Source organism: Bos taurus, chromosome 15 (assembly GCF_002263795.3).
Source record: "Bos taurus isolate L1 Dominette 01449 registration number 42190680 breed Hereford chromosome 15, ARS-UCD2.0, whole genome shotgun sequence".
Lineage (NCBI taxonomy): Eukaryota > Metazoa > Chordata > Mammalia > Artiodactyla > Bovidae > Bos > Bos taurus.
The window spans coordinates 73,919,835-73,934,553 of record NC_037342.1 but is presented as its reverse complement, the minus strand read 5'-3'; the positions used below and the strand labels follow the sequence as shown (position 1 = coordinate 73,934,553).

The 14,719-nt window shown below is 41.4% G+C and overlaps 1 protein-coding gene and 1 non-coding gene across 2 annotated transcripts in view; both read right to left on the bottom strand.

The window, feature by feature from the left end:
• The window catches only part of HSD17B12 (hydroxysteroid 17-beta dehydrogenase 12), a 177,440-nt gene that overhangs the window by 24,225 nt on the left and 138,496 nt on the right, over nt 1–14,719 (bottom strand). Inside the window, 1 exon segment of the mRNA NM_001101307.1 lies at nt 1,758–1,792. Coding sequence (NP_001094777.1) covers nt 1,758–1,792 — 35 coding nt within the window.
• Nucleotides 6,000–6,102, bottom strand: LOC112441700 (U6 spliceosomal RNA). Its single transcript, XR_003029561.1, has one exon. It is a non-coding gene; the product is annotated as a U6 spliceosomal RNA (small nuclear RNA).

Below are 14,719 nucleotides of genomic sequence, written 5' to 3'. Positions count from 1 at the left end.
AATTCATAAAACCCCCTTACATTGCTGACTAGTTCTTTAGCCGTGATAGCTTTCCACCAGATCATTTCACAACCTTGGTGTAAAATCAATTTGATTTCTTAAAGACAAGGATCCAATTCATCTTCCATATGATGAACTTTACTCAGTGAAATGGATGGATCCTTTCTTTTGCATTCTTTATCTAAGGCTTCAGCTACAACTGTGATGGTGGCTCCTAGGTCTACAGAGACGTGTGAGCACTTTGTATCATGTATTAACTCATTATGTAGCCTCATGGCACTCAGGTTCTTTGAATCTCACTTTTTATGTCAAATGAGGGGGGATTGGTTTCAATTAAAGTACTGAAATTCCATGATTCTTCAAGTCTGATTCGTCCTAACCAGTATCTCTCTGGATATGGTTTTTAACAACACACTTAAAAATTCCTCTGTGGAATGTATTTTCTTTTTTAATGGGTAGAATACTACCCTGAATTTATTCTGTGTCACTTGTAGATATCCAACTAGAATTAAGCTTTGGACCCAAATTTCATGCGTCTTGAGTTCTACTATGTCTGCCCTAATTCTCTATAATCTTTCAGGAATCTGGTCTGGTTTGACCATCTTCACTTTCATATCATCACCATCAGGGGCATGCTCGACCATCAGTAAGTAGTTAAAAGGTTTTAAAGGGAAATTTTACTAAAATAAAGCAATTGAGACATTAAAAAATCACACATAAAATGCAATTACAAACAAAGAGCCTTACTAAAAAGTAGCTACCAACCAAATGGATTCCGAACTTCAGTTTCCTCATCTGTACAATGGTGGGAGGCTATCAAAGTTATATAAGCAAACACCTATCGGGTTCTCAGCCTGACACCTGGCAAAGAATACGTAATCGACAAACATAAGCTGTTAAATCCTTGCCTGAAACTGGTCACGGAGACTCCTTCACGGAAGTAGGGTCCCTGGCTCTTTGCAAAGCTGTGATTCCTGTGGCTCTCTCCCAAACTCAAAGCCATTTTGCACAGCGAGGATGACTGTGAAACCCTAAATTTAGCAAATGATCAAGCAAGCCCATCCCTTTGCAACAGGTTTGCTTTGAAAGCTTAGCCATCACTCAGACTTCTCCAAGGGAGGAACAGAATTTAATTCCCATCTTATACTTCCTGCTATTCCTAATGTAAGGACTTAGCAACACATTTCTCAAGAGAAATGAAGACATCTAGCAAATCCTAGTGGAACCCAATACAAATACAGCTGAAGCTATAGGACATAGCCTTTTTTCTCCAAGGGCAGGGGAGGGGAGGCTGACCCCTTAAGATCACTTTATAACATGCCTAAGTTCCTCATACATCCTTTCTCCCATAACAGAAAAACCAGAGGATGGGGGGTCTTGCTTCACAAAACTCCACTGAGCTGGGCTCTGACAGCATATCGCTTTAAGAAGGCATTCCCGGGAATATCCCAGGAACTCTATCCACCCCCTCAGAAGAGCAGGCAATTGAGTTAGTGATGGTGACTCAGGCAGGCTTTTTAATCCTGATGTAAAGGAACCACCACCACCCTGGTGAGGGAAATAAAAAGGGAATCGAGGGGAAAAGGCCTCCACCACCGGATGACTCATGCCCTACCGTGTGACTCGCCTGGCACATTACTCTGTCACCAAGACATGGAAGGGAGGTTCATTAGTCACTTTAATGAAATTTTCAAAGAAAGGATTCTCCCTATAAATAATCATGAGCTTGAGTGTTTGTGTGTGAGCTTATGACTCACCTTTCTACCATGCCAGGCAGGACCAGCTGTGTCATCTGTGAAAGAGAAAAACAAAACATCCATGTTGACTGAGGATGCAGGCCACTGAGAGTGGAGAGAACTTGCCCACACAAACAAGGGGGAATCGCCGAGCTGCTTGCCACTTCTACAGACAGCAGTTTATTTTATAGACTTTATACATTGGGTTGGCCAAAAATTTCAATTGGGTTTTGCCATACCTTCTTATGGAAAAACCTGAATGAACTTTTCTTTTTTTTTTTTTTGATAGATAAGAGATGGATTTATTTACAGAGAGACACACTCCACAGACAGAGTATGGGCCGTGCAGAAGGCAAGAGCGATCTCGGGGGAAACACACTCCACAGAAGTACGGGCCGTTGTAGAAAGCAACAGCGGCCCCGACTGAACGTTAGGAGTGCGTAAAAAGGAATCTGAGGAAATTACTGGAGACAACACTGTAAACACTTTCAGTGAACCTGGCTAAAGTTAGTCTTGCCTGAAATGTAATACTGGCATGGAGATCTTCAAATAAGTAAGGACTTACGGTGAAATCCATGTCTCCCAAAATACATTCTCAGTAAAACGACATACATTACAAGAAATATCCTGCCTACCAAACTTACTTAAGCTTTCTAATCTTAACAGATCAAATAATTTTTTTTCCTATCAAAAAACCTTTAGGAGAATGCCATAAAGTGACATGTAGGCAAATATTAAGTCTATTTTCACATGCATTTCTTCTCCTGCTCAAGCTAATTGTGAGTAAAATGCATCCTTAAAGAAAGTTGATATTATCTGTCATCTTAAGTAACCAACAATGAAAAAAGGGGCGCCAGCATTTTTATTTTTTATTGGCCGAACCAAGCAATATGCAGGATCTTAGTTCCCTGACCACGGCTTGAACCTTGGCCCTCTGCCGTGGAAGCACAGAGTCCTAACTGCTGGACTACCAAGGAATTCCGTGGACACCTCATTTTTAAAGGACTTCATGACTGTTGCCTAAATATATATACTACGACAAAAGAAACTATTAATACTTCTAAACTCTATTTTAAGATATTATTAACTCAGAAAAGTTAAGATATCCACTGGTTTAGTCAAGGTCACATCACAGTTAAGCACCTAAGTTGGAACATGAACTCTGGATTCCTGCACACCATCAGTTCAGGAAAAAACAAATGCTGTTTTGTTACAGAGAATTTTGCATGCATGCCAGGCACAGGAATCTCAAACTTTCTATCTTGAATAACATTATGCCTTAATTAAAATACCATTCTGACAAAGAGAGCATTCTTTTCCTAGAAACACTTCAAAGAAAGAAAAAGCATCCAGCCTTCACCAACATAGAACCTGCTCTGCAGAGCTCTCAACTCAGAGGTCAACTTTGGAGCTGCTGCATACACTTTTCCAGGAAAGATGTGAATTTGAACCGACACCACATCATAATAGGAGAACACACTGCCAACTTCTAAACAGACAAAGTGGTGTCTTCAAAACCTAGGAGGATCGTTTCACCAGAATATCTGATGTGGCCAAATCTTCCAGGTGAAAAAAAGTAGACACTGTAAGAAAAGAGTTTGTCCTGAAGCATCTCCAATCTTCCTCCTTCTGTAATGCTGTAATCTCATATAGTTCAGTTCAGCCACTCAGTCGTGTCCGACTCTTTGAGAGCCCACGGACTGCAGCACACCAGGCTTCCCTGTCCATCACCAACTCCTGGAGCTTGCTCAAACTCATGTCCATCGATTCAGTGATGCCATCCAACCATTTCATCCTCTGTCATCCCCTTCTCTTCCTGCCTTAAATCTTTCCCAGCATCACAGTCTTTTCCAATGAGTCAGTTCTTTGCCTCAGGTGGCCAAAGTATTAGAGTTTCAGCTTCAGCATCAGTTCTTCCAATGAATAGTCAGGACTGATTTCCTTTAGGGTGGACTGGTTGGATCTCTGTGTGGTCCAAGGGACTGTAATCTCATATAAGGTGATATAGATAACGAACCTAGCACAGACAGCCAGCACAGAGTAGGCCCTGAAAGGAAACTGCGGCCGTTGTTGCCGGTGTGTACTCTTCTTTCAGGACACAGCACCACTAAGTACCCAGGACCCCCTTAAGCTTGCTGTGCTTGACAGTTGAGAGCAAAAAACGGTAACACATTTTGAGGTCATCCAGTTCAACTCACCACACAGAAGTTTCTGGACTGCTGCTGCTGCTGCTAAGTCACTTCAGTCGTGTCCAACTCTTTGTGACCCCATAGACTGCAGCCCACCAGGCTCCCTCATCCCTGGGATTCTCCAGACAAGAACACTGGAGTGGGTTGCCATTTCCTTCTCCAATGCATGAAAGTGAAAAAGTGAAAGTAAAGTGGCTCAGTCGTGTCCGACTCCTAGCGACCGCATGGACTGCAGCCCACCAGCTCCTCCGTCCATGGGATTTTCCAGGCAAGAGTACTGGAGTGGGGTGCCATTGCCTTCTCCAGTTTCTGGACAGTTTCAGCAATATTGTCCTGCAATCTGCATATCATACTACATCACAGATAGCCTCCCATGCTAGTACAGACAGACATCAGGCATGGTGACAGTTGTGGGGGATTTTTCTTTGTAGGGATAGACTATATGCATTTTTAGCAGTATCTGAACACATACTTTACTTAATACATTTCATCAGGGGACCTTAATGCTTAGGCTCATGTATTATAAGGAGGTTCCCAGCATTTTGTGAGAAGTTGTTAAACAGTTCCCCCAATGTCCTGAGATCCCCAGAAACCAGATGAGAAAGAAGAAGACTGATAATAAAACATGTTCTCACCCAGGGGTCGGGGTGTGCGCATGCACACGTGCATTTGGGGTGAGGAGTGAAACTTGTTATGTGTGAAGTAGCGAAGTGGAGTTGACAGGGGGCGCCACTGACCACCTACCTATACCGAACAAAAGGAGAGGAGGAGGGATGGGATTTGCAGGCAGTGATGAATCTGGAGAACTACCAGGAAAGTCTACAAGACCTGCTGATGGAGTCCTTTATTCTGACCAAGGATCTAAGTACCACTTGAATATTTAATAACTGGTTGTGCAGAGTTTTAAAGTTCAATTCAGAGTTTTTTTTTTCCCCCCCAAGACATAAATGTACACACTTAAATACAGTCCAATAAGAAATAGCACTTTAAGCTGGGCTATTAAGGAAATACAAATGCACACTTTGGGAGCTATTTTTTTCCTTACACTGTGTGCATGTCATCTATGAAATGTCTCCTTTCTGAATGGTAAAAATTACCCAGGAAACAATCAGAGACAAAATAAAACCTTGTAAGATATTATCTTATTTACAAAATTAGATCAACAGCATGCTAAACATTCAGTCAGTCCTGATGGTTGTTAATGTGTAGATAGCTTCAAAATATATTCACTTTTTCTCCCAGTTTCATTTGAGATATAATCTACATAACTTTTTTACTAGTTTAAGGTACATATCGTGAAAGTGAAGGAGGAGAGGGAAAAAAGTGGCTTAAAACTCAACATTCAAAAAACGAAGATCATGGCATCCGGTCCCACTACTTCATGGCAAATAGATGGGGAAACAGTGGAAACAGTGACATGCTTTATTTTTGTGGGCTCCCAAATCACTGCAGATGGTGACTGCAGCCATGAAATTAAAAGACACTTGCTCCTTGGAAGAAAAGCTATGACAAACCCAGATAGCACATTAAAAAGCAGAGACATTACTTTGCCAACAAAAGTCCGTCTAGTCAAAGCTATGGCTTTTCCAGTAGTCATGTATGGATGTAAGAGTTGGACCATAAAGAAAGCTGAGTGCCAAAGAATTGATGCTTTTAAACTGTGGTGTTGGAGAAGACTCTTGCAAGTCCCCTGGACAGCATGGAGATCAAACCAGTCAATCCTAAAGGAAATCAGTCCTGAATATTCACTGGATAGACTGATGCTAAAGCTGAAACTCCAATACTTTGGCCGCCTGATGTGAAGAACTGACTCCTTGAAAAAGACCCTGATGCTGGGAAAGATTGAAGGCAGGAGGACAAGGGGACAACAGAGGATGAGATGGTTGGATAGCATCACCGACTCGATGGACATGAGTTTGAGCAAGCTCTGAGAAGCCTGGTGTGCTGCGGTCCATGGGGTCGCAAACAGTCGGACACAACTGAGCAACTGAAATGAACTGAACTGAAAGTATACATCATAAGGATATATGTATATATTGTAAGATGATTACCACAATGAAGTTTAGTTAACAGCAAAAATACAGAATGCTTTACTATCTGTGTGTCATCCTTGCGCAGGGGCCATGCTAATCTTCCCTGTATCATTTCAACTCAAGTATCTCTGCTGCTGAAATAAGTCTTTCTGTTCTTGTTACTCAGTCACTAAGTTGTATCTGATACTGTGGACTGTAGCCCATCAGGCTCCTCTGTCCCTGGGATTTCTCAGGCAAGAATACTGGAATGGGAAGCTACTTCCTTCTCCATAGTCTTTATACAAGTGAATTAAAACTCAAGAAGTTTTAATAACACAAAGGAAGAAGCAGTGTTTTCAATGCCTGACTATTAAAGGGCCAGAAATACTTGTTGCAATCCTCATTTGAACAAATGATTCATCATCAAAGATGGAAATTCATGCATGAAAAGGTTAAATTCTTTTGTATTGGTCATTGGTTTCTCCTCTTAAATTCTGTTTCTAAATTATTTCTCCTTGCCATAAAATAGAGTATCTCCTTGGATCTGTCAGATATAACAACACTGAAAAGCCTAGGAAGAGTTAACCTGAAATCCGCAGGCTTTTATAAGGCGGATTAATGCCTTCGTCTATATTTAAATTATCTTTCTTTCTGCTCAGAATACATGTCATAATAAATTCAATTTCAAGTGTTCTTTGTTGGGGTATGTGCATACAAATAATTCTTAATATTCTGTGTGTAACTAGAGAGGCTTCACTACGTTAACATCAAATTAAATTCTCTTTAACGTCAAGTCTTACATAGGATATTTAAATTAAGCTATTAGTAGTCTCATTTTACTTTATATGCATCAATTGGTATCTTGATGGCTGGTTATTTATGCCATATACCAAGTGTTTCTGTGAAATCTCACTATCTGAACTCCATCTCACAGCTTACAAGCTGTTTCTGGAGTTAACTCAATATGCTAATTTTAGGCCATCTGCAGGTGATAATTGCTGTACCAGGAAAAATTTTGTTCCTCTTAAGATACTGCTAAAATAAGATTACCATAACTTGTAAGTTCAGTGGTTAAAAATATCAAAAATAGTAGTAAACATGACTTCTATACTTGTTTTCTTCTACGTTATTTCCAAAAGTATACAGCAGACGATATAAATTTAATTCTTTCCTCAAAAGTAAATACAAGTCCTATAATAGCACCTCTACAACAATGGCAGCTTCAAATTCTTGCAGAAAAAAACAAATGTTTCCTATTTATAGAGACATATTTTTTAGGGACAGTTTCATCAATCCTTATCACAAAAAAGTCCTAGAAGCCTAACTCAAAGGGAGAAAGGCCGATACATGCTATTTCACACCAAGATATTATATCATTCTGCATGCAAGCCTGGCATAGTCTTCACCAATGATAGCTCAATTGAGAATTCCTCTTGGGGACACCACATATTCTATTTCAAGAGTTATATATTTACTGCCACAGCTATGTATGTTCTGGCTGGGAAATAAGTAAGAGGCTGATGTAGCTCATACAAAAATCAAAATCAGTATTATTAGATCATTCAGTTGAGGTAACCTGACTCAGAAATGCACTGGCTGACCTAGAAAGTCCTTTAAAATGTTACATTAAAGTGTATCCATCTTAGTATTCTGAAATATTTCTTCTATTTTTGGCAATCGCTTGCATTGCTTTTGCAATCAGAAGAGCCCCCACAACTAATGTTATTTCTAAAAGAAATTAACACGAATAAATTTTTTTCTTTTTCATTTCTCTGGCATCAGTAATCAAGAATTTGTAGGAAGAATCTCATTTTATACTCAAAAGCCAATCCAAGTTTCCCACTTTTTTAGTTTGGTATGAAAACCGATGCCTACACAAGTGAATCATGCATATTATTCTACAAGCAAACTACTTTTATATCATGTAACCTCTTGTGTTTCGTCATTTGTTTGGAGAGAACAGTATAAAGAAAACATTATCGCATAATGCTCAAAGAGATAACTAAAAACCCAAATGAAAAGATTAAAATTCAAGATACTTGAGTTAAAATAAGAAAACAATATTGACACCTGTATCACCATTATATATAAATAGGAGGTAAAGTAACAACTTGCTCTAGAATCTGGGCAAAGCCCCAGGAATCCAGGCTTCTTGTACAAATAGTTAGGACACCACAAACAGCCGCTTTGTCCACTGCTGCCCTGCCCTCTAGCCTAGAGAAACCTGCAGAGAGTAAACAGGATCTGAATTCACGCAACTGAAAAATGAACCCGCACAAATGAAAAGGAAATAGATACAAATGCCTGAAGCACATTTTTAGTTGGAATCATTAACAGTAACTTTTTAAAACCACAACATAATAGCGCAAAGAATTACATAAAGTAACAGCGATGTTACACAATGCCTGCTTTGGAGAAACTGGGTGGTAACTCTACTGGAAGTCATACTAGAATGACACAGCACACATTTCCTTTGGTGAAATGTATAATTTGAGCTCTGGTACCAAGAATACCGCTTAATTATAAATTCTTAGAATCTCATATGTATGGCCAACAGAATACTTACTGTGCAGGGGGTGAGAAGCTTAATGAGACTAAGTTTTTAGACGGCTTTGAGATCTGAGTATTATTTGCCTCTCCTCTACCAATGTTTAGGTCTTTGTAAAGTTATCAGCTCTTCTTGCCAAAGTTATCAACCCTCTTTTGCCATTTCCCCCATCCCATATTACTGAACTTGAAATTCAACCCCATACTATAAAAAACAATACTTTTTCTTTGATAATAAATTCTGGTTTAATTTTTTTTTTTAATGACTTAACAAAAGAAAAAGAAAAGAACTTTCCAGAACAGAGAACTGGATGCCAACTAATAATGAAGAATCTAAAGCCATAATTTTTAAACTCTAAACAAAAATGAAAATAAAAAGAACATATATACCATCACACACTGTTTTTCCAAGTTTGTTGTTCAGTCATTAAGTTGTGTCTGACTCTTTGTGACCCCATGGACTGCAGGTCACCAGGCTTCCCTATCCTTCACTATCTCCCGGAATTTGCTCAAACTCATGTCCATTGAGTTGGTGATACTATTCAACCAATATACTGAGAGTTTCTATTACTGACCTTTTCTCCAAATAAGCTGACTTCTCCAAAAGTGATAGATTTGGAGGAGAAAAGAAGCCCTAAGTTTCTCACAGAGATTTTTACACATTCACTCATTTATAATGCATTTCTTCTTTAAACAAACTTTACCTGGAGCTACAAAGAACCTTGGCGTCTCCAACTATTGCCTCATTTTGTAAAGATGAAAATCGTGCAAAGAGTGGTGGTCCTGTATTTTGGCAAACCCATTATTCTGTATTTGTGCCTGAAGCAGCCCATTACTCTGAGACTCTTAGGGCTAAATATGCTCCCCAATTTGGAAATTGTTAACAGGTTAATGATAACTACTTTCAGATGGATTTAAAGGCTCTAGATATTAACCTGGAATGTGTTTCTTCTGAAAAGCCCTGGGCAGGGGCAGTGGTAAGAAGCATACTCTCCTTCCTACAATTGATTAATTTCCTATTCTGTTAACTTGAATTCTTGGGGCAGAGTCGGAGGATAACTTCTTAGCATAATCCCTAAATTAAATATAACTAGACTGCTAAACAGACTTCCCTAGTGGCTCAGACGGTAAAGCGTCTGCCTACAATGTGGGAGAGCTGGGTTCAATCCCTGGGTCAGGAAGATCCCCTGGAGAAGGAAATGGCAACCCACTCCAGTACTCTTGCCTGGAAAACCCCATGGATGGAGGAGCATGGTGGGCTACAGTCCATGGGGTCGCAAAGAGTCAGACACAACTGAGCGACTTCACTTCACTTCAGACTGCTGAACAGATTCTCCTGATGGATTTCCAAATTAACAGAGGGCTCCCCCTACTGGTACTATGTGACATACCAGAGGCAAATACATGTTTTTTAAAAAAGTAAACAACTATTTTTCTTGCATGTTTTCATCTGTCTGTCCATCCAAACATTTATTACTATTATCTACTCCATGGGCAGGACATAGCATTATGGCTAAAGTGATATTCAGTGAATACACAGTTGTATCATGAGAAAAAAAAAATTGGCTTTTCAAAAGCAGGCAAAGGGTCTCATGTTCCAAGTGATTTGATTTCAGACAATCACAGGGATGGAAGAGATGGATTTAAGTCAAAGCCATTCTAATTCTTCAAGTCCTCCAAGCAAGCAATGATTCCATTTGAGCAGGCTGAATACTTGGAGTTACTGAACGGGGGGAACCGTGAACTCAAATGCCTAAAAGGGCCAAGTGGGTGACACAGAACAGTTCGGTGGATCAGACAATAGGGGCTCGTGGGGACTGCGGTGATCTGCAGAGTGCAAGAGTGCAGGCCCGGCTATGGAGCACGCTCCGCTGCTATTCAGTTCTGATCACTTGCTGCCAAGCAGCAGTTCAGGTCTGTGTCACCCTCGTTTCAAAATTTTCCCAAGAGAAGCTAGAGAGCTGGGAAATGTCCTAATTTTGAACACACTGCTGGAGCCAACCAAAATGTATTAGTAGCCCACGTCCAGCCCACAGACTATGGATTTGTAACCTCTGACCCAGAATCAGAAGGAACTCACCTTTTACCCACTACCCTTCTGGCAGATCCAACGCTTAGGAAGTTCTCACAGCTCATTTCAGGGTAAATATCAGCAACCGATCTAAGGCCAACCTTGCAGAGCCCCACAAAGTAAGTGTGAGGCTTATTTCCAAAGGAGTAGAATTTTCTGTTTTTAAATGTATTCACTGATTTATTCAAAAAGCATTTGCTGTACACCTGCCACATGTGAGAGCTAGGGCTGGGAAATGGCAGAGAACAAAAAGGAACTGGTCCCAGACCTTACAACGTCTAGAGACACTCGACGAAGAAAGAAATGCTAAGGGAAAGGGAAACATACAGCGCGCAATGAAATAGCACAGCTGAGAGACTTCATCGAGCCTGGGAGGCTCTCTGCCCCTTCCCCAACACTAAGTGTGCAACGCTTTAGCTGAGAACTGAAGAGTGAGGAGAACTAGTAAAGTGGGAGATGAGCGAGTCTTCTATGCAGGGGGGCCAGCCTGAGGGGGCGCTAGACTGAGACTAGTTCAGGAGACGGAGCACAGCACTTGCAGGAGAGACCTGAGTTGAAAGGGAGACGTGGGGAGGAGCCAAATCAACGCAGGCCCTTCCCAACAGGTCACGTTAAAGGTTCTGGACTTGAGGGAGAGAAGTCACGGAGGGATTTAACAGTGGTGTGATACGACCCAGAGTACAATAATAACACTGGCTGGAGCACAGAGACTGGACTGGAGAAAGATAACCTGGCTGGTTAGGGTACTTGAGTGGTTCTCACTGAGAAATGTAAGGCGCTTGGAATCTAGAACGAATAACTGGGTGACTTGATTTGCAAAACAGTTAGGAGGCTGAGCTAACTGGCCTTTATTGGGGGGTGTGTGTGTATGTGTGTGTGTGTGAGAGAGATGTCTGGAAGGAATCATTGGGTGAGCTGATTTGCAAAACAGGAGGTTGAGCTAACTGGCCTTGATTTGTGTGTGTGTGTGTGTGTGTGTGTGTGTGTGTGAGATGTCTGGAAGGAATCATTGGGGGAGCTGATTTACAAAACAGTTAGGAGGTTGAGTTAACTGGTCTTGATTGTGTGTGCGTGTGTGTGTGTGATGTCATGCTTCCCTTCTCCACGCTAAACATCTCTACTTCTTTCAACTACTCCACTTTGGCTGATAATCTGATGAAGGAAGAATTAAATTTTGATCCCCTGCTTAAGACTCTTCCTCCCCATTCCCAAATAAAACAAAACTGAGTGGTACTTCACTGTAAGTGGAAATCGTTAATAAATTTTACCTTGGATCCCCACCCACCTATTTCTCTGCTTGGAGAAAGGTAATAAAGAAAGTAGGACAGCCCCTGTATTTGTCAGAATGATAGTCTGGAAATTTCCTAAGGGATCTGAGTGATAGGTAGGGCCACTCCCTATTGTCCAGCATATTCACCAAGCCCAGCAGCAGCTTCAGGGCCCAGCACCTTCAGAAGGGATGGCTTTCACATTCTTAGATAAGCTATGGAAAGGGCTTGGGCTGTGTTCATTTGAAAAGGAGTGACGAGTCTATGGTGTCCTTGAGGTTCTTATATACTGTCATTAAAGGAATCAAAGAACCATCAGGCCTCGAGGAGGAAGACAATTCTCAGTTTGGCAGATGTTACAACAAGTGATCTCAAATCAGTGACAAACAGCACGGAGAAGATCCATTTTGGATCTAGTCTTTGGATTTGGTGCTGAGTGTGCTACCTGATTGAAAGTGGACTTGGATTGATATATACCTGCCTCTGGAGTTGTGGCGTGTTCCCCCTTTTCTATGATTTCTCTAATAATAACCAATAGCAATACCACAATTTCATCTGCAAACTCTTTCAGTATTCCAAAATGGAAACTTCTTCCAGGGATAGTGAAGTGAAAGTCACTCAGTTATGTCCGACTCTTTGCCACCCCATGGACTGTAGGCTGCCCGGCTCCTCTTATCCAAAGGATTCTCCAGGCAAGAATAATGGAGCGGGTAGCCGTCTCCCTTCTCCAGGGAACCTTGCCAACCCAGGGATCGAAACCAGGTCTCCTGCATTGCAGGCAGATTCTTTACTGTCTGAGCCACCAGGGAAGCCCCTCCAGGCATAAAACCCAAACTACCGTAGAAGTGTGTGGTTTAATATCTGGAGGTTTAATTATCTCTAAACTCTTACCATTTCTGGTCTGAAGGTCATTGATCTTGAGGAGAAATGAGCCTTAACCTTAGATTTTAGTCACAGAATATGTGAAACCAAAGAAAGCCCTGGCCAGGAGGACCTTTCTTCCAGTTGAAGGCTGAAAGGCTTCTGAATTCCTCTTGGATTACCTCAACTAACCTGGTAAAGGGAAAGCCCAGTTAAGCAAGTCACTGAGAGAGAAAAAAAGCAATGATTCTAAATTATTGAATAAGATGAAAAGTGAAACGATCAGATGGGACTGGAGGGGTCTAGAGTCACCACTATTTTTATTAACATTTCTTCCTCCATATTCTGTGGACCACTAATCGCCACTTCATCCGGCGATGACCTGTAAATCTTTTGGCCAGGATATTGCAGTTTTATTATTCCTCTGTTGGAATGGGGGACTTCGATGATTTTTATCATCATCTGACCTATTGATACAGGGACAGGAACACATGGACCAGGCACTAATCCTGCAATGTCAAGCCAGGTCATTCAATGCTCATGGTACAGCACAAGACTTCCAACCAGATGCTGGGCCCTACCCAGCAAATATCTCTAAATTAGGGGCACAAACCCAAGGTCACAGGGCAAGCTCATCTCTCTGACCTTTCCTGGCATGTTTCTCAGCCAGTCAGCCCCTAGCATGTGGTTTGCTAGGAGATATAACTTGAACCATCCCTGATGGACAGAAGATGTCATTCTCTTTCATATATAAACCTTTTCAACACACTTATTAAGGCTTTAGGCCATAGACATCCATGCCCTGGGTCCCCTGATGTCCAACCACCAGAAAACCTTATAAGATTCTAGACAACTTTCATCTCTAAGTTAACTTGGAGATCCAAACAGCCACTGCTACTGAAAACGTAGTCCTGGACCTGCAACATAACACAGTCAACTGAAGGACAACAGAAACAATTCATCAAAATACACTATAGGGCAAATCACAGCAGCACGAAAGAACACTAAACCTGGGAGCTTCAGACACATGACTCCATCAAGGTGAATGCCCCTTCTCAGTATAAACAAGATCAAAACACATGCCTTTAAATACACACTGCCATGCCACTCTGCCACTAGAATTGTCTTTCTAAAATGTACACCAGATTACACCTTATTTCCACTTTAAGGCTCTCTGCCCTCTTGAGCACAGCACTCAAGAACCTGAACAATCATGTCCTAACTTACTTTCCTGGCCTCTGGTAAGCCACTGCACACCACTCACCTCCTGCTGTTTGAGTCAAACTATGGCCATACTTGAACAGTCAGTCAAATGTGCTACAAACGACCCGGATACTGCCTACGGTACAGTGAAAACCGACTGGCTGTCCTGTAGATGGTACTGATTCCATGATAAATAAATCAAGCATTTTGAACTGTTTTTCCACTAAAAGCACCCATCACAAACAGACAGGAAAATACATATTTACATGAAAGATAAATTAAAAGATTCTTCATTCTTTGGCTGAACAAAGAAGCGTTTCTGAAGAGCAAACTCCCTTAGTGCTTTGCAAATGGGATTTGACGTGCAAAAAGAGGTTAACAGACAAATTTTTAAAGCATATATCCATCTCTTCTGCTGGTGATACTTCTCATCAGTATGGCTCACAATATGATGGGGTATGATGTTTAGTAAGTTTGGCGTTTGTCTCCATTGACTCCTTTCGTGGGAAAAAGCATCTATGCCCGTGGGAAAAAGAAAGTGGAAGAAGACGAATGGAGAGGTGGGAGGAGTATTTTATCATCTGTCAAGATACCAGGACTGATGTCTTGTTATTATTTCATCACCATGGTAAAGAAAACTGAGGATCCTCTCCAGTGCGGTGGACTGGTGGTGCTTCATCCACACTTCCCGCCCCTACACTACTCATCTGTAAGTAGGGCCATGAGGTGACGACCACCAGTACATGTTGATCGGTGCTCAGATGCTGCTCAAAGGATGAGGTGTGTGACCACAGAGCACAGCAAGCTGACCGGTTCTCAGAGATCAAGATCA